At 35.8% G+C, this 20,223-nt stretch overlaps 1 protein-coding gene across 4 annotated transcripts in view; it reads left to right on the top strand.

Moving 5' to 3' along the window:
• LOC108698049 (ligand-dependent nuclear receptor corepressor-like protein) overlaps positions 1 to 20,223 on the top strand; it is a 55,020-nt gene that overhangs the window by 15,941 nt on the left and 18,856 nt on the right. For 2 of the 4 annotated variants that reach the window (XM_018228878.2, XM_018228885.2), the window contains exons 2-6: positions 3,684 to 3,749; positions 4,736 to 4,815; positions 11,033 to 11,162; positions 12,442 to 12,669; positions 14,514 to 14,589. In XM_018228878.2, the coding sequence (XP_018084367.1) occupies positions 3,684 to 3,749; positions 4,736 to 4,815; positions 11,033 to 11,162; positions 12,442 to 12,669; positions 14,514 to 14,589 (580 nt within the window). Of the gene's footprint in view, positions 1 to 3,683; positions 3,750 to 4,735; positions 4,816 to 11,032; positions 11,163 to 12,441; positions 12,670 to 14,513; positions 14,590 to 15,336; positions 17,930 to 18,525; positions 19,554 to 20,223 lie in introns of those variants that run through there. The other 2 variants (XM_041588206.1, XM_018228892.2) reach the window with 2 other exon arrangements.

The following is a 20,223-nucleotide window of genomic DNA, read 5'->3' as shown; positions in this document are numbered from 1 at the left end:
CTTCGGCAGGTTTAATTTGGCCAAGTATTGAAGTCGAAGTTTTTTAAAGAGACAGTACTTCAATTATCGAATGGTCGAATAATCAAAGTATTTTTACTTTGAATCAAAGTCGTAGTAGCCTATTCGATGGTTGACGTATCCAAAAAATTACTCAGAATTTCGATTTTTTTTTACTTCGAAAATTCCTTCGAATTCACTTCGACCCTTGAGAAATCTGCCCCTAAGTATTTTGACCTTGGGAGGCATGGGACTTTCCAAATAAGTTGTATTTTTGCCCAAGTAATATCATGAAAAATATGATTTTTAAGTTTTTTGATAGTAAATTCAGAAAGAAATACCTCAAAGAGAGCACACAAAGGGGGTTATTTACAAATGCTCAATTTTATCTGGTCAGGGGGCAAAAAACTCAAATCTATTAAATAATCCGAATTTTTAAAAATGATTTCCTTTTGCTCTGTGATAATAAAACAGTAGCTTGTACTTGATCCAAACTCCGATATAATTGGGGGCAAAACCAGCCTATTGGGCTTATTTAATGTTTACATGATTTTCTAGTCGTCTTAAGGGGTAAAGATCCAAATTATGGAAAGACCTGTTATCCACAAAGCCCCAGGGGAGGGGATAATAGGTCCCATACCTGTATAATACATTTCCCTGATTTTACACCATTTTTTTCTTGTCCCCTAAGAAGCCTAAAATGTGAAAACCTGTCTAGATGAAGCTGAATCTCATACATTAGGTCCAATTTAGAGGTTATACATGTGGCAACCAACAAGCATATCCTATTATATTAAAATGGCCGGTGGCATTCTCAATCAAAATATAAATCTTTAAAGGGGGTTTTCACTGTTGGACAAATGTCCAAAAATAAACCGCATGTTCCCAAGTTCCCTTAAAACCATTAAGCATTTTCAAGACTTCTACCTCTGCAGCTGTTCTTTGATGCTCCTGAAGTTTCTACTAACCCACGCCGAACTGTAGTGGGTCGCAGACCCCCTGCTTGTGACAGCAGACCCTGCCCACAGGATGAATAAGAAGCACTAACATATATGTATGACTGGTCTAGGACGGTAATAATAATGAAAAATAATAGCAGATTATCATGGTTTCGTTTGCTGGTTCAATTGCTCTCTGATTCGTTACGATATTTGTTTTTTCTCAATTCTTTAATTATTGATTTTTTTTATATTTTATACCTAGTCCTCGAAAATGGTTTCCATAAGCCGTTTGTTATCAAACCCCCACAACGGATAGATCCTGCGTGTATAAGCTCCTACGTGAACCTTCATTATTCTGCCCGTTCTCTTTTACATAAGTTGACACAAAAGCCAATGTTTTCATTTACTTTATACATGTAGGTATTAAGAAATTTCTTGATGCCATGGAAACCATATTTGTGTCATATACATTATTCATCGGTTCCTATGGAAACCCAAGTGATAAGTGGTCAGTTGCTTTCAGGTTTAGTGGAGCTGAACATATAATCAAATTTCGTGTAAGAGAAAAACAGGCTCTTGTTATACGCGGGCTGGAAATTTCATTTTAGGTTTTACCTGCTGCTCGCTGTGCATCATTAAGAGAGCTTCATTTTACTGCTTATGTATTTGAGGGAGGAGTCTTAACAAATTGCAGTTTTCTCGATACAATGTTGGGACCAAAAAGATGTCCCCTTTATGGCTTTTGCAAAGGGGTTGTCCTCTTTGAATTAACTTTTAGTATGATGTAGGGAGTGATATTCTGAGACAATTTGTAATTGGTTTTCATTGGTTTTTATTTGTGGTGTTCTAGTTATTTAGTTTTTTATTTAGCAGCTCTCCATTTTGCAATTTCAGCTGATTGCTAGGGTCCACATTACCCTAGCAACCATGCATTGATTTGAATAAGAGACTGGAATATGAACAGGAGAGGCCTGAATAGAAATATATGAGTGATAAAAAAATAGCGATAACAAAAAAATTTGTAGCCTTAAGGCCCCCATACATGGGGCGATAGAAGCTGCCGACAGACCGAGTCAGCAACTTATTGGCCTGTGTGTGTGAGGCCATCCGACGGGCTTCCCAGATCGATATCTGGCCGAAAGTCGGCCAGATCTCGATCGGGCAGGTTAAAAAATCCCCTTTGGATCGTGGCCGAATCTGTGTGTATGCAGTCCCGCAATCCGACCACCCGTATCAGATCCATTATGATCCCATCGTTGGGCCCGATATGGCCCACTTCAATGTGGGCACATCGGGGAGAGATCCGCTCGTTTGGCGACATCGCCAATGGGCACCTTTAAAGAGCATTTGATTTTAGATAGGGGTCAGTGACCCCTATTTGAAAGCTGGAAAGAGTCAGACGAAAAAAGGCAAATAATTAAAAAGCTATAAAAAATAAATAATATCAACCAATTTTAAAATTGATTAAAATCGGCCATTCTATAACATACTAAAAGTTAACTTAAAGGTGAACCACCCCTTTAAAGGAGCGTTCTCAGCATCACCAGGGTTAGGGAGACGTACGAGCACCCGCAATATCCTGATATATTATCATCTATATGGTATATAAATTGTCCATGTGTATAAAATATTTCATTTTAGGGAAAACAAGTTCCCCAGTCAATAAAAATGAACAACCTCCAAACGTAAAGCAGTGAATGTGTTGAAGATGTCGGGTAGTTTTAGTGTTCACTGAGCAAATACATTTATGTAACTGTTCAATTTCAAGGGTGGGGGAGGAGTAGGCCATGTGAAGCGCATTCAAATACAGAATAGACGAGATCTGGGGGGGACATAATACATAGATTTAATGATAAGACTTAGGAATGTCTGTATTTTTCTTTTCTAAAAGGGGCAGCACAGATTCATTGTTCAAAATAATTCTTAATACATTTTCATAATTTAGTTATATAGCACCGATATATACTGCAGTGCTTTACACAGGTTATACACCAGGAGTACACACAGTAAAATTGTAACTGTATCCCTTATTACCTGGCTCACAAATTAAATTTTTTTAGCTTTTTTTAGGTTTTTGCCGCAGTATATTACTTGAAAAAAAATCTTTGTTTTGTTTAGTGTTGCAATTGGTACCTATTGAAGACATGCTGTAAAGAGGTATACTTTGCATATGCAAATTAGGATTTGGTTCGGCCAGGCAGAAGGATTCGGCCAAATCTAAATCCTGCTGAAAAAGGCCGAATCCCGAACTGAATCCTGGATTCGGTCCCTTCCTATTTTCTAGTAGGAAGATCCAAATTACAGAAAGATCTGTTATCCAGAAAGCCCCAGGTCCCAAGCATTCTGGATAACGGGTCCCATACCTGTGTTTTCTTTGTATAAATAATGAAAAGGCCTAATACAGCCTGTCCGTTTAGGTCTGTTTCCTTATACACTGCAGCTGATTGATATATTTTATACCCACCCATGTCTCTCACATGCTGCCATATTTATAAGATTTATTACACATAAAAATAGTCATTCCACACCTTTATCAGTATGCCGAATGTTATGCAGAGTACCATGGTTCTAATGTGATTGGTGACAGTACCCTACTTACAGTTTAACATAAACACTCCACTTTGGTGGTGTTACAGCTTCATGAAGGTACCACGTGAAATCCTTGAGCTAACTGTCATGCATTGTTATTGTTTTTGAATTTAAAAACCGGTTTATTAAATCCTTTTTTTCCCCTTTGTTTTATAGGGTTCGAGAGCATTTTAGAAGGGCTGTATGGACCAGGATTACGTAGAGACCTCAGTTTGTTTGATGGTATAAAGATATTGATATTCTACAATGAATATACTAACATTAATACCAAGTAGCAAAACTAGGTGTGTTTGTGTATTTATATGTGTATTTATATAGTGACTAAATTACCCCCTATTGTAAAATATAAGGATATTACACGTTACAGAGGAGTTCCATGACAATATAAAAGCATGAGGCTGCAACAGGGGGTACTTTATTTATTATAAACACACATTTCAGTGAGTCATGTGACAGAAATGACATCATTAAGCTATGATTATAATCAATGACATCACAAAGCACCGTTTATAAGGATAAAATGTACAGGATATTCATGTATTATACGTTTTTAGTCGGATTGTTGTCTGTCGTGCAGCTGAATAGGCATGAACACACTCAATACATCTGGAGGTCATTTTTCATATATGATTGTAAAACAAAATTACAGCAAATAATTTACCCTTGTGGCTTAGTACTCTGACCAAAACTGTGGAAGTACATAGCTCCCTAAATGCTGAAAAAAATGAATGGAGAGTAGTGGAATTTCACTCTAGTGGACTGTGGTGATCTCTAACTTCACTTTTTGTTAAATATGCCCCATGGGCATTTTATGGGGCAGTGTTTACCCTTTGCAGTTCATTCTCTTTAACATCTGAGGGAGACAGGACAGAATGCCATTTAGGAGGTGGGAGGGTTTGTTTTTAAGTGCCTACCACTGAGGGGAAATTGAGATTATTGATCCAACAATGCTTGTGTTCCTCTACAGAAATCAAGGAACATAATTGTTGGAGACACTCTCCCAGTCTAAATCAGATGTACCAAAAATATTATCCATAATAATTCTGCTTGCCCTCCTCCCCCCTACATCCCATTACTACCACACTCGGCCCTCCCTCTTTTAGGAATGTTTTAGAAGTCGTTTTCCAGTTCTTATAGAATGTAAACAATTGTTCAGTTTTTATTGAATAATAATTGTGTTCCATTTTAATTTTTTATTCTTTTTTTAGACTGTGAACCAGAAGAACTGGTTGATTGGTGTGCGGACGATAAATGTTCATTATGTAGCCTTCGCAAAGATTCAGTTGGCGTAAGTTTTTCTTACTGGAAATGGGTCGCAACTAAACAATGTCCTGAAAGTGTTTTTCCGAGACCATTTGCAATTGGTCATATATTTTTTTTAATTGAATAGCTCTTAGCTCAGCGGCTCTCCATATGGGAATTTCGGCAGCTATGGTGCAATTTACTATTATATATATATATATATATATATATATATATATATATATATATATATATATATATATATATATATATATATATATATATATATATATATATATATATATATATATATATATATATATATATATATATATAAATCCAAATGTTGCGACACGCACTCCGGATATATTCAATAGACTTTATTATATCATCTTAAAAAGGCATCAACGTTTCGGTCCACGGTCTAGGACCATTGTCAAGATGCATATACTCGTACTACAATCACAGAACAAATACAACATTTATAAAAGTTTAAAATTCCCGCCCTCATGGTGACATCACACTTCCTGTTAATCATATGTAACCAATAAAGGATAAATGTTTTGGGAAGCATTGAAGCACATTTATTTTTATATATATAAAAAAAGTATTGTTTTATCGTTTTGGGAGAAAGCAACTATAAGAGCAATATTCATTTAGACCTTTTGGAGATATTGTGTCCAATGTTTTTATCCAATATGTTTCACGTTGGAGTAAGAGTCGAGATCGATCCCCTCCACGTTTAGGCATAGGAACATGATCAATGGCTGTAAATTTAAAAGTCGGCAATCGGTGGCCTGCCTCCAAGAAATGTTTTGCCACCGGTTTGGTGGATGTTTGGTCACGAAAGGCCACTTTAATCGCCGACCTGTGGGCATCCATTCGGAGCCGCAACATTAGGTCTGTTTTGCCAATGTATGACAATCCACATGGACATGTGATAAGATATATCACATATGTGGTGGTACATGTGATGTGGTGGCGTATTTGGTATCTATGTCCAGTATGAGGATGTACAAAGCTAGTCGCAGGTAACATAGATCTGCACGATAGGCAGGTGGGGCACCTAAAACATCCTGGTTTTTGTGTAGATAACCACATAACAGTAGTCTGTTTTACACTGTAACAATGTACCGGGTCACTTAAAACTAAAAGATCACGAAGGTTTTGACCCCGTCTGAAACCCAACATCGGCGGTTTAGGACAAATTCGTCCCATTGAATCATCAGCTGCAATGATCTTCCAATTGCTTTTCAATGCATGCTTTATCGGAAATGACAAATTATTAAAACATGTAGATAGAATTAAGGGACTTTTTTTATCACTAGTGTCCTGATATAATTCCGACATCTTAGACCTAGCTCTATAAAGTGCATTGTCAAGAACCTTATTGTCATAACCACGTTCTCTGAAGCGCTCCCTCATTTGTGTCAATTGCGATTCACATATAGCTGGATTTGAGTTATTCCTTAATACTCTGCAAAACTGGGACACTGGTAAGGAGCGCTTCAGAGCTGGTGCATGACAACTTGTCGCGTGGAGGAGAGTGTTGCGATATGTAGGTTTACGGAAGAGAGAATACTCAATTTTATCACCCAGAAGATTTAAATGCAAATCTAGAAATTGTATTTGACTCCCACAATTGGCCGTAAATTTAATACATTCCGAAGTTTTATTTATCTCATCAACCATCTGATCAAAACTACACTTGTCACCCTTCCAAATTAGTATAATGTCATCGATGAACCGTTTGTACATCATAATGTTCTCACCGAATTTAGAAAGTATGTGTTGCCTCTCAAATTGGTACATAAATAAATTAGCATATGAGGGCGCCATCGGCGCCCCCATCGCGGTCCCCGATACCTGTTGATAGTAGTTAGTTTCAAATCGGAAATAATTGAAAGTCAAACACATTTGAAGTAATTCGATTACAAAATGGATTGGGGGACCAATATAATTTACGTAATCAATGAGTGACTTTTCAATAGCTCTTAATCCCTGATGATGTGGAATACTGGTGTAAAGGCTCACTACATCAATCGTGGCTAGGATTTTTGGAACATCATCAGTCAAATTCAAATCGGATAAGATCTGGATAAAATGTGGGGTGTCACGTAAATATGATGTAGTAGACTGAACAATAGGTTGCAACAGGTTATCTAAATAAATGCCCAAAGGATGCAATAGACCATCTCTGGCTGAAACTATTGGTCTCCCTGGTGGCGCTGTAAGGCTTTTATGAACTTTGGGTAAAGAATACAAAACCGGACAAATTGGGTGATTTTGGATAAGGTAATCACATAAAGATTTAGTAATCCACCCATTGCTCAATGCCATATTTAACAATGAATCAACTTTGGCTTTAAACGTCCAAACAGGGTCACCAGACAGTATCTTATATGTGGCAGTATCAGCCAATTGTCCCAATATTTCCATTTGGTAATCTTTGTAATTTAACAGGACTATACCGCCTCCTTTATCCGCAGGGCGTATTACAAGTGAGGAATCTCCACGTAATGTATCAATTGCATCCCGCTCATTTTTAGATAAATTACTATGCGAAAAGGATTTGTTTAGAGTTAATGAGTCCACCTCTTTGTCCATCGCTTTTTTAAAAAGCTTAATGGCAGGATTTTGTGTAGGGGGGCAAAAATCACTCTTCAATTTCAGTGTCTCCCCAGGAATGGAAGTGGATATAGGATTATTGTCTTTCCCCACTCCAAAGTGATCCCTCAGGTTTAGCTTGCGAGTAAAGCGGAACATGTCTACATCCCATTTAAATCTATCGAATTTAGTAGTAGGTACAAAAGTCAAACCTTTCTGTAGAACCGCCGATTCCGCTTCAGTGAGGGTATGGGACGACAAATTAAAGATTGGAGTGGTCATTGTTTCCGAGGCCTTCCTCTTTTTGCCCCTTCTTGTGGGATACCTTTTCCTCGTGTGTTTAATGGAGGTAGAGGTGGTCTGGTATCTTGTGGGCCTTTGTCCAAAAAATCAACCCGTGTGTTTGTAGCATTTTCTGGTATAGCCTCACGCTGACTGCCGTGTGCAGTATCATCTGGCTCCGACTCACCGGAGCTTGTATCAACTGTGAGGAGCGATCTGTTTTGTGGGCGTCGTTCTCTCCAACGGCGTGTATTAGATTTATAGATTTGTGTTTTTTCACCACTTAACCATCGATAGACTTTATGGTTAGAGTAATCTTCGTTGACTTTCTTAAGTTTGTCTCTCTTGAATTGCAAAAGGTCCATTTTATACTGCTCAATCTGCTTCTCACATGAAGTGATGACAGTTTGGGAGGAATCTGCGTGCAACAGCGCTTGATTCTCATTTTCAAAAGCTGTTAGTTCTTTGCGTACCTTCGTTAGATCGTGGGAGACTTCCTCAATTACCAGCACAATTAAATCAAGAGAGCAGCGATTCAGGACACCCGTCCACTTCTTGCAAAATTCCGGATTTGAGCGTCCGATGGTAGGTGCATTACGAATGCGGAAGCCCCTGGGGATTTTTTTCGCCCGATAATAATCAGATAAAAAGAGGCCATGCAAATCCAAATCAATTATACGCTGCTTAAGACGGGTTAACTCCTTACCGACATCCTTGATTGTAGTGCTGGAGGGTAACTCCGTTTGTGTGCTGGTCCACAGTACGCGATCGGCATCAGCCTCCGATTTGAAACTAACTACTATCAACAGGTATCGGGGACCGCGATGGGGGCGCCGATGGCGCCCTCATATGCTAATTTATTTATGTACCAATTTGAGAGGCAACACATACTTTCTAAATTCGGTGAGAACATTATGATGTACAAACGGTTCATCGATGACATTATACTAATTTGGAAGGGTGACAAGTGTAGTTTTGATCAGATGGTTGATGAGATAAATAAAACTTCGGAATGTATTAAATTTACGGCCAATTGTGGGAGTCAAATACAATTTCTAGATTTGCATTTAAATCTTCTGGGTGATAAAATTGAGTATTCTCTCTTCCGTAAACCTACAGATCGCAACACTCTCCTCCACGCGACAAGTTGTCATGCACCAGCTCTGAAGCGCTCCTTACCAGTGTCCCAGTTTTGCAGAGTATTAAGGAATAACTCAAATCCAGCTATATGTGAATCGCAATTGACACAAATGAGGGAGCGCTTCAGAGAACGTGGTTATGACAATAAGGTTCTTGACAATGCACTTTATAGAGCTAGGTCTAAGATGTCGGAATTATATCAGGACACTAGTGATAAAAAAAGTCCCTTAATTCTATCTACATGTTTTAATAATTTGTCATTTCCGATAAAGCATGCATTGAAAAGCAATTGGAAGATCATTGCAGCTGATGATTCAATGGGACGAATTTGTCCTAAACCGCCGATGTTGGGTTTCAGACGGGGTCAAAACCTTCGTGATCTTTTAGTTTTAAGTGACCCGGTACATTGTTACAGTGTAAAACAGACTACTGTTATGTGGTTATCTACACAAAAACCAGGATGTTTTAGGTGCCCCACCTGCCTATCGTGCAGATCTATGTTACCTGCGACTAGCTTTGTACATCCTCATACTGGACATAGATACCAAATACGCCACCACATCACATGTACCACCACATATCTTATCACATGTCCATGTGGATTGTCATACATTGGCAAAACAGACCTAATGTTGCGGCTCCGAATGGATGCCCACAGGTCGGCGATTAAAGTGGCCTTTCGTGACCAAACATCCACCAAACCGGTGGCAAAACATTTCTTGGAGGCAGGCCACCGATTGCCGACTTTTAAATTTACAGCCATTGATCATGTTCCTATGCCTAAACGTGGAGGGGATCGATCTCGACTCTTACTCCAACGTGAAACATATTGGATAAAAACATTGGACACAATATCTCCAAAAGGTCTAAATGAATATTGCTCTTATAGTTGCTTTCTCCCAAAACGATAAAACAATACTTTTTTTATATATATAAAAATAAATGTGCTTCAATGCTTCCCAAAACATTTATCCTTTATTGGTTACATATGATTAACAGGAAGTGTGATGTCACCATGAGGGCGGGAATTTTAAACTTTTATAAATGTTGTATTTGTTCTGTGATTGTAGTACGAGTATATGCATCTTGACAATGGTCCTAGACCGTGGACCGAAACGTTGATGCCTTTTTAAGATGATATAATAAAGTCTATTGAATATATCCGGAGTGCGTGTCGCAACATTTGGATTTACATTGTTTCAACATTGACACTGCACCTGGTAATCGTTACGGCCAGATGAGCGAGTGCGGACGCCAAGGACAGAGTATATATATATATATATATATATATATATATATATATATATATATATATATATATATATATAAAAATATATGTGTGTGTGTGTGTTAAGTCAGACAGTGCACTCCTGGGATTTTTTAGAAGAACTCAAATTTTATTCTATGTTTATTAATCAATGTTTCGGCTCCTATCTAGAGCCTTTGTCAAGATCCTTGCAATTTATGCACATTTGTAGTTCCTCCTATTATTGATGTTAACCGTTTTACACTGCTTTCCCACAGTAGCATTCTGTTCAGCCTCTACGCTGTTAGGATGACGGCACACAGGGCAGTTTTGTGGCCAGTCGGGTATCTTTGACACCCACGTGCAACAAATCACTTTAAACACAGTCATGTCTGGCACAATCAGAATCACAGTGGGTAATCCACACGAATCAAGCAAAAGTTTACTTTTTGTGATTACCTGATACGTTTTACCCATGGTGGTTCTCATGTTCTGGGTGCAAAGGTATTTCAGGCAGATCAGAGCTGCTGGAAAAAGCATGATAGTAGTAAAAAGTAAATATAATAATAAAAGGGTATTTCAGGCAGATCAGAGCTGCTGGAAAAAGCATGATAGTAGTAAAAAGTAAATATAATAATAAAAAGGTATAGTAGTAAAAAGTAAATATAATAATAAAATATAAATTGCAAAAAATGTTCTGAAGAGCAGTTATACATTAATTCTATGAGGTAAAGAATCTGTAGCCCATAATTGTAGTCCATAATTAACAACGTGGTCACTGTTGGTGAAACCAAATTCTTCTATACTAGCTTAATACTATTTTGGGTGCTATTGCATGTACTCAGCTACCAATAAAGGATTTGCAGTTATCAGTTTGTTTGTCAGTAGTTCCATAAAGCTGCATAATTCAGCTTTACCTGCGTGTTTGAGTTTTTTCTTATAATTTAATATTTGTAGATTTAATTTAATTCTTTTTTTTTCCTTTAAGGATTGCACACAATCAGCTGGGTCAGCACAGTCCACTCCAACAGAAGAACTGATATCTCAGGGCCAGTTCAGTGAAGAGACATTTGAATGCCAAGCAGAAGATTACTTAAATGCACTCTTTCAAAAGAAAGGTAGACATGATGTTCCCTTAAAGAAGTGGGCAATGTGAGCTCCATTTCTTTTTCACTTAAATAACTTAAGATGCCGCCTGCCGTTCAGAAAGATGTTCAGTCATCATAGATTAAAATCAGGTGGCACTTGAAACGTATCAACTGTGTGCAATTTATTGACAGGCATTCATGCAAATAAAATTTTAGACCTATAATATTAGCAGCATTTCCTAAATGTTTTATGGAAGTGTTCAATAACACTATAAGCATTTGGTGGAAAATGTACCCATATAATAAATGATGCCGTTTAGAGATGAGCCTCAAACACTACATTGCTTGTTCAGCAACACTATGTATGGTGGTATTTTTGGCTGTCTTTTACACTTCCCACTTTCCAAGAAAATATCTGCCACCATAGAAGCGGTAGATTAACAGCAGAACACGACATTGAGCCAGAACCCATGAGTTCTCTGGTAGCTGCAAGGGCACTGCTACTGATGGGTTGGCATATTCTAAATCTGCTACTAGGCTTAGGTTGGCGGCCTGTTAAATCTTAGAAGCTCCAAAGTTGGTCAAATACAAGTAATTACTTACAAGGTCCTTATAAGGTGGTATTATACCTATAAAATTATATAGAAATGACAGTTGCGAAAGATGCAGAATAAAGGATGGATTGATACTTCAAATCTTTTGGCATTGCTCATTGATTAGACCTAATAGGTGTAACATCACTGCGTATTCTAGGACATGGGTCCTCAACTGCGGACCGGGCCGCGGACAGTCTTCAGCTGGGCCGCCGAATTGGACGCCGGTGCGCCGAACTGGACGCCGAGCCCTCCCGACCCCCTCCCTCGGTCCCCTGGCCAAAAAAGTTTGGGGACCCCTGTTCTAGGATATGAAATTCCAGACAAATTCTATATAGTATTATTTTCATCCGGACAATACACTGTGGGTAAGACAGATGAGTAAAATTTGAGGTGGGACAGCACAGAAAATGACATGATGGAGCCACTTGGTGAAAGCGGTACAGTTGTGAAGGGATCATGCCAATATAAACAGACACTTCAATCTGGTGGACTGTAGGGACATTCCTTCTCGCTTTTTCTCTGATTTGTTTCCCCTCCCCCACACAAAATCCACCTCACCTCTTTTAAAAATAATGTTCTATAATGTGTCTGACTTCTATCCTTTTGTCTTTTCATGAATCTGAAATTAAAAATAAAAAAATGCTACTAAGCTGAAAGTCAGAACAATATTATTTTCTTAATGCTTGATTTATTTATTTTTTCTCCCTCATTAGATCTTCCTCAGAACTGTGATCCTAACATTCCACTTGTAGCTCAGGAATTATTGAAAAAAATGATACGTCAGTTTGCAGTTGAATATATTTCAAAAAGCAGCAAGGAGCATCATGAAAACTATGAAACGGCTATGGAACGAACTCCTGCATGCAATGTCAGTCAGGAAGAGCAGGAGGGTCCCCTAGACCTCACTGTCACTCGCTTTCAGGATCATAATTTTTTGGAAGGTGAAGTAAAAATGTTGCAATTTGCCATGGTTTTTTACTCATAATTTTTAGTATGATGTAGAGAGTGCTATTCTGAGACAAAAGTAAAATTTTTATTTATTTATTTATTTTTTATTATTTTGCTTTTTATTCAGCAGCACTACCTGGAATTTCAGCAATCTGGTGCTATATTACCTGAGCAACTAGGCAGTGGTTTAAATGAGAAACTGGAATATAAATAGGAAACAGCCTGATTAGAAAGAAAAGTTATACAGATATGGGACACGTTCTCTAGAAATCAGTTATCCAGAAAGCTCTGAATTACGGAAAGATTGTCTCCTATAGACTCCATTTTATCCAAATAATCCAAATTTTAAAAAAGTATTTCCTTTTTCTCTGTAATAATAAAACCGTACCTTGTACTTGATCCCAACTAAGATATAATTAATTCTTTTTGGAGGCAAAACCAGCATATTTGGTTTATTTAATGTTGAAATGATTTTCTATTAGGCTTAAGGTATGAAGATCTAAATTACGGAAAGATCCATTATCCGGAAAGCCTCAGGTCACGAGCATTCTGGATAACAGATCCCATACCTGTACAAAGTAACAGTAACAATGTAGCTTCTCAGAGTTTTTTTGGCTGCCAATGCTAGTGACCCCCATTTAAAAGATGGAAAGATTCAGAAGAAAGCGAATACAATAAAAAAAAAATGAAGGCCACTTGCAAACTTGCTATAAATTGGTCATTCTCTAACATACTAAGGAGGCCGATTTACAAACATTGGTCTTGTTTTCGTTTCCCCAAAATGTATTTTTTTAGCTCTAAAAATCGTGGATTATACTAATTACTTTAAACCACAAAAAAAATATTTTATTTGATGTAAAAACCACGAAGACACTAAAACAAAAAAATTGCTCTAAAATCGTAAAAAAATATCTTGCCTGGAAACCTATTGGGGTTTATCGCTTGCGGGACTTGGTTAAAAGTACAAAAAAAACCCATGAGACTGCACTGTTTTTTAATTTTGCACCCTGCCCCGTGGATGAGTACAGATGCAGCAAGACCCCAAACACAAGTGCTTCTTGAATGGGAAGATGCAACACTGCGCATCAAGCTGAGCAGAAGTAGTGGCAGAAGTAGACTTGGTATTCCTGTCTGTATATTATGTACATGACTAATTGGTGGTTAATGTATAGTTTAAAGCCTGTGTACAGCCAAGTGCTTATCAATATTGAGTCCTATTTTGGCATTCACCAAACAGGAACCTGAGCCAGCTCTTGGAAATGTGCATAGAATTAATCAAGTGCTAGACAGGCAACACTTTATATCAAATGTCGAGTTTTTAAAAACTCCCCTAAACTCCCATAAATTAGAAATTTATTAAAATAATCGAATTTGTAAAACTGGGATTAATTAAATCGACCCAAAAGATTGAATCTAATTTGATCCAATTTAAAAAAAACTTGATTTGAGTCTTTTCTACGAAAAAACCTTGAATATCAGGAAAGATGCAAACAACTCCAAATTGGTCCCTGGATGTATCCCATTTACTTAAACAGCAATACGGCAGGTTTTAGGTGGCGAATATTCGAATAGTCGAATTTGAGTTCTCAAAGGGCCAGAGTATGATAAATCTTGTAAATCAAATTTAAAATTTTTTTTAAAAATGTGAATTGAATTTGAATTATTCATTAGTCGAATTTGGCAGTTTTGACCATAAAAAAATTAGAAAATTCAAATTTCTTCACTATAGGAAGCTTGCTTTTATAGTTGTGGTCTCCTATCATACAAAGGGTCTTATTTGTTGTTCTACATACTACAGAATACTGACACAGAACTTAATTTTCCTATCGTTTTACAGAAGAGGAAGTGTTGGATCTCTCTCTAAAAAGGAACAACGCACTGGTAGATCTGAAAAATAGAAGTTCTAAGACTGCGTAAGTGAAATTTAAAAAACAAAAGCTAAAATATTTGCATGCAAGCTTGTTTTTTTCCCCATTTCTCTGAGTTAAAGTAATTATTTGCCAAAATGTGTTTGATTATTTTAGTTGATTAAATTGCTTTTGCTGATTAATTGCTATTACTGTTATTTAAAGAGATATACGTGCATGCCTTGAATATAATTTTTATTAAAAAGTGTAGAACTCGGGTTTAAAACCTTTTTAAGATTCCCAAATTTCCCACATAAGGGTTACACATAGTTTAATATATTGTTAGCCGACAACTGTTACCATTATACCAAGATGAGGTAAATGTGCTGTGTGTGTGTGCTGACGCCAAAATTTTAAAAGGGGTGTACTCTTTTATTACTTGTTTAGCGGTAACGTCACGTTTCTACTAACAAAAGCTTAATCTTAAGGGCTTACTAATTTTATAAGATAAAAATAAGTGCTTTGCTCTGCAAGCAAGTATCAAAGGGATAATGTCTTGTAAATAAGCTAAATTCTATTTGTCTTGAATATATTTTGCCTGGGTTACTATTGAAGCCATGGTAGGATTGACACAGTGTTCAAGCTGAAGTGTAACGATATCTAAAACTTCTAACTACTGCCATTGAATAAAAACATTGTAAGAAGCGGTGATGTTACCTAAGCAAGGAGTAATAAAGGAGTGGACCATCCCCTACCATACCTGTGTGCACATCTCATGCATCCGTTGACCATCGTTTCATTCCATTCATCCAGGAGATGGCAGAATGACAAACCCGACTACCTGGAAAGAAGTGCTGAATTTGCAGAAGGCTTGCTTTCGAAAGCATTGAAAGATATTCAGTTGGGCACACTGGACATTAATAAAGCTGCCATACTTTATGGCATACCTCAGAAAACTTTAATACTTCACTTGAAAGCCTTACCTGCAGGCAAGCCTGCATATTTTAAAAACCCAGCTCAAAACTGTTATGATGGGTATTTATTTAAAAACAACATGAAAACATGTGAAGTCTTGCAGAAAGTAGCCTTGTGGGCTAAAGCTCAGACGGAGCACACTGAAAAAAATAAACTCAAACTACTTGAAACCTCGGAACTGAAACTACCAACAGCTTCCAGTTACCTCCATCAATTAACTCTACAGAGAATGGTTGCTCAGTTTAAAGAAAAAAAAGAAATCTTGCATTCTGAAACCTCAAACCCAACTGTACAGTTAAAAATTCCTCAGGTACGGGTAAATTCTATCCCCAAACCACAGACAGACTGCGCCGGTCTTTTGGATGTTATGTACCAGGTTACTAAAGCCTCCACAGCCGTGGACGGTTCTTCTCTTCAGAAACTGAAAAACATACTCCCTAAGCAAAACAAGGTTGAATGTTCTAAAAGTATAACCCACTCAAATGTTGACTCGTGCAGTCTGCATGGGGATATTTCTCCTTTGTGTTTTAATTCAAAGAACGGAACAGGAGACGTATCATCTGATAATCTGGAAGACGACAAGAAAGATAAACAGCCGAGGAAAAAACGTGGCCGATACAGACAGTATAATCATGAAATTATGGAAGAAGCTATTACTATGGTAATGAGTGGTAAAATGAGTGTTTCCAAAGCACAAGGAATATATGGAGTACCTCATAGCACCTTAGAATACAAGGTTAAAGAAAGATCCGGAACACTGAAGAATCCACCGAAGAAAAAGCTTCGCCTAGCCGATACAGATTTATACAATGTCACCAATTCAGGGACTGACAACTCAAGAAATGGCAGCAAGCCTTTGTAAATTTGTCATGCATCTTTTTTTGTGTGCATAGCCTTGCACATCATTACTGAACACACAACTGAGTGTGAACCAACATGCTCCTCTAAAAAAAAAAATATACAGTCAAAAAAAAAAACAAAACACATACATGCCTTTAAAATAGTTAATTCAGGGTTTTCACTGTGGACAGAATTATTTTGTTGCGCACTTAATTCTGATACTTTGTATTGAGCAGACGAATTGCAAAATTGGTAAAACTAAAGCTTATTCAGGGTTTTGGTTCATCGTTAACATTTTAAAGAAAACCTCCACTCCTCAATATTTACAGTTAAATAACGTTTTTATATGAAAAGGAAACTAAGTTTGGACCAGCTTACTGGGAAAATCTTGAGGAGGGAAAAAAAACAGACGTTACTGTTGAAGAACACAGTATTACTGAAACGCAGTCCAACAGTAAAGCATCTACCAGTAAAAGCACTCGATAAAAGCGAATGTAAAAGAATAAAAGTGCAGCGTTACAAATATTTGATATCACTTTACAATGAAAATATTATTTTATTTACTGCAGCTAGAAATGAGACACTAATAAAATAAAAAACTCCCATAGTAATAGGTGTAGAAAGTCACTATGGGCGTGTTTTCTAAAAGAAACTACAAAATATTAATTGTAAATTTATAAAATAATTTATTAAAGATTTTTTTTTTTTGCTTTTTAAATTTGAATTTTAAATTATGAAGAGAATCTTGGAATGCAGGTAAAGCATGTTCATAATGTGCACAAGATAAGCTTAAGAATTGTTTGTTTGACCTTTGTTAAATGTTAATTATTGCATTTTTATATATCTATATATACATATATATATTTTCAAGGGTTGTCACACTCCTCCTATCGAAGAACCTCAGTGCAACTGTTATGTATTTGCTGCTGTATAATTTTGAAACCTGTTCAGTTGGTCACCCTTTCATTTTTTTTGTAATTTATTATTGTTTTTCTTCTTTGCTAATTACCAAATTTTTTCGTTGAGGGTCTTGAAAATATTTTCAGCTTTTAATTATTTGTATCTGAAACCATTCCAGGCCAAAACTATGATACCAACCCCTTTAACAAGGCAACTGTTTATTATATCATTTAATATCTACCTTTACAGAGCACTCCTCTTTGGTGTTTTCAAAGGCATTACACTGGTTTCCTTACCTCTGAATTTAAAAAAGACTATTTTCATAAATGTTCACTTGTGTGTGTGTGGGGGGGGGATATTGTCTTGTATCATTTGAAATGATTGTCGTTCAGGTTAACCAATCCTCTTGTCGCATGTATAAGGTTCTAACTCTCTACGAGCGTATGTCTATATATTTTTACCTCGTTTTCTACTGTTGATTGACAAATACCTTTTTTTAATCTATAAGTTCTTTTGACTCTCAAATTAATTTCCTCTATTACTTATGCAGCCAATAATATGCCGAACATCGAGTTCAGGCAATATCAAGCTCATTTTCCTATGGACTGTATATAATTAAGGCAAACACGCGACATTTCAAAATAGTTTATATAAAATATCCGTTTCAAATATCAGGGACAGTCTAGTAACAGCCTTCACTACATTTATTTATATATATATATATATATATATATATATATATATATATATATATATATATATATATATATATATATATATATATATATATATATATATATATATATATATATATATATATATATATATATATATATATATATATATATATATAATTTTTTTTTAATAAATATTTTATATAATATATATATAATATATATATATATATATATATATATATATATATAAATATATTTTATATATATATATATTTATATAAATATATATGTATATTTATATAAATATATGTATATATAACGAAATTGCAGATGATACCCGCACTCCTTCACATCTCGTTTTGCCGGGTGCTTGGTCAAAATTAGGTATATAGAATTGTAGAAAGGACCAGCACTCCGTTTTCCAAAGAATTCAATGATTTATTTAAATCTCACAGTGTTTTTATTTAAATAAATCATTGAATTCTTTGGAAAACGGAGTGCTGGTCCTTTCTACAATTCTATAATATATATATATTATATATATATATATATATATATATCTCTATCTCTCTCTCTTTTTACAACGGTTTATTTTTGTTTTCATTTGCAGGAATATTTATCTGTTGAGCAATCCTGTGAGTGAGCAACATGTAACTTTTACATGCGTTGTCTATTCTACATTCCTGCATATGTAGATAAAACCATTCCAAATGCCTTTACTAAAACAATTTACACATATGTTCATTGACTACTCATCCTATGGCAGTTTCACGAACACAGAAGAAAGATATGTTTAAGGGGGGGGAACCCCTTCAAGTTTTATGCTTATTTGAATGTTTTTGAAATCTTTTTATATTGAAAAAGAAAATGAAACAAAAAAAACAAAAAAACTTGTGCCTCTGTTTTTAAAACTACTGATCAGTAAAACAATTTAAACCATTTCGTGTAGTTGGCCATTTTATATTTCCTTGTATATTAACTTCATCGTTTACAGTTTGATACCAGTTTCATTCCACACACCATTTCACAGTAATGGGTAAAATGTGACTGCCTTGAAATTTTTTTTTTTTTTTAATTTGTTTTTGATACTTTTTTAGGCAGTGAGTTCTATTTATGCATAAATCAATTGCACTATAATTCATAAGTTATTTATTACAATATTTTCTAAGGAATTACATCGTATTCTTTGTGTTCTAAAGTTAAACCGGATTGTATGTAGGAAATTGTTTTTGTTAATGTACATTTTTAAATTTCAATTTGTGTTTAAAGCACTTCACAACCATTTCTGAGACCGTTTAAAAAGAACTATTGATCTATTTACATTACTTGATTCATGCTCTATTCCATAACTTAAAAATGTTTAACCTAAAATGTTAATCGGTTAACTATTTTGTTGTTTTTTTTCCTATGGTAAGGTTATTTTTTATTCTTTTAGTAATACTACTACCTCTAAATGTTTCTAACATACATTTTGTGTGTGCTGGAATACTTTGACAGACATGGCCGTCATTTTTCACCCCGAATCAATTTTACAGTTGACATTTAAATATTTCAATGACATACTCTTAAGTGAAAATGTTCTTTCGAAAACGTTGATTAATCCATTTTACACAGAATAAACTTTTGTGTTGCTGGTAATCATTTTTTAGCCTTGTTATATGTAAAATAGGCCTGATTAATTAATGGAATGTTTAACTTGACCTGTGTGAGGTTTTTCTACACATTGAATTGAAGGTGTAAAAATATAATACAATCAATCTTTAAAGGAGCAACTTTAATACATGGTGAGTATTTAAAATAAAAAAAGTGTGTTTGGTAATTAAATATTCATTAATTAATAAATAAACATTCAGTTTTAAATACCACCTATGCTGGAAGCAGTCTGTATTGGCTTGATTTATAGCCAGCTAGCTTTGAAAAAAACTATAGAAAAGCAGTGATGTGAATGTGTAAAGTATGGTGCAATACAATGGAACTTTTGGAATTACTTTATGGACTCGTAACAACAACTGCAAATAAAATATAAATAATATAAAAATCATAATAAAATATATTGTCCGCAACAATTTTTTTTTAAACTAAAGCTGATGTGTTATCCTATAGGCTAGTTATCCCGAACCAGTGACTCATGAGCAACATGTTGCCCACCAACGTTTTAGCTATTGCTCCCATTGGCCTCAAAGCATGTGCTTATTTTTGGAGGCAAGTTTTGGTTGCATAAAACTAGATGTACTGCCAAACAGTGCAATGTTTAGACTTCCCTTCCATGTAGGGTCTAACAAATAGCCAGTCACAGCCCTTATTTGGC

This window comes from Xenopus laevis, chromosome 1L (genome assembly GCF_017654675.1).
Source record: "Xenopus laevis strain J_2021 chromosome 1L, Xenopus_laevis_v10.1, whole genome shotgun sequence".
Taxonomy (NCBI): domain Eukaryota; kingdom Metazoa; phylum Chordata; class Amphibia; order Anura; family Pipidae; genus Xenopus; species Xenopus laevis.
The sequence above is the reverse complement of the archived record's forward strand: the minus strand, read 5'-3'. Positions and strand labels throughout refer to the sequence as shown.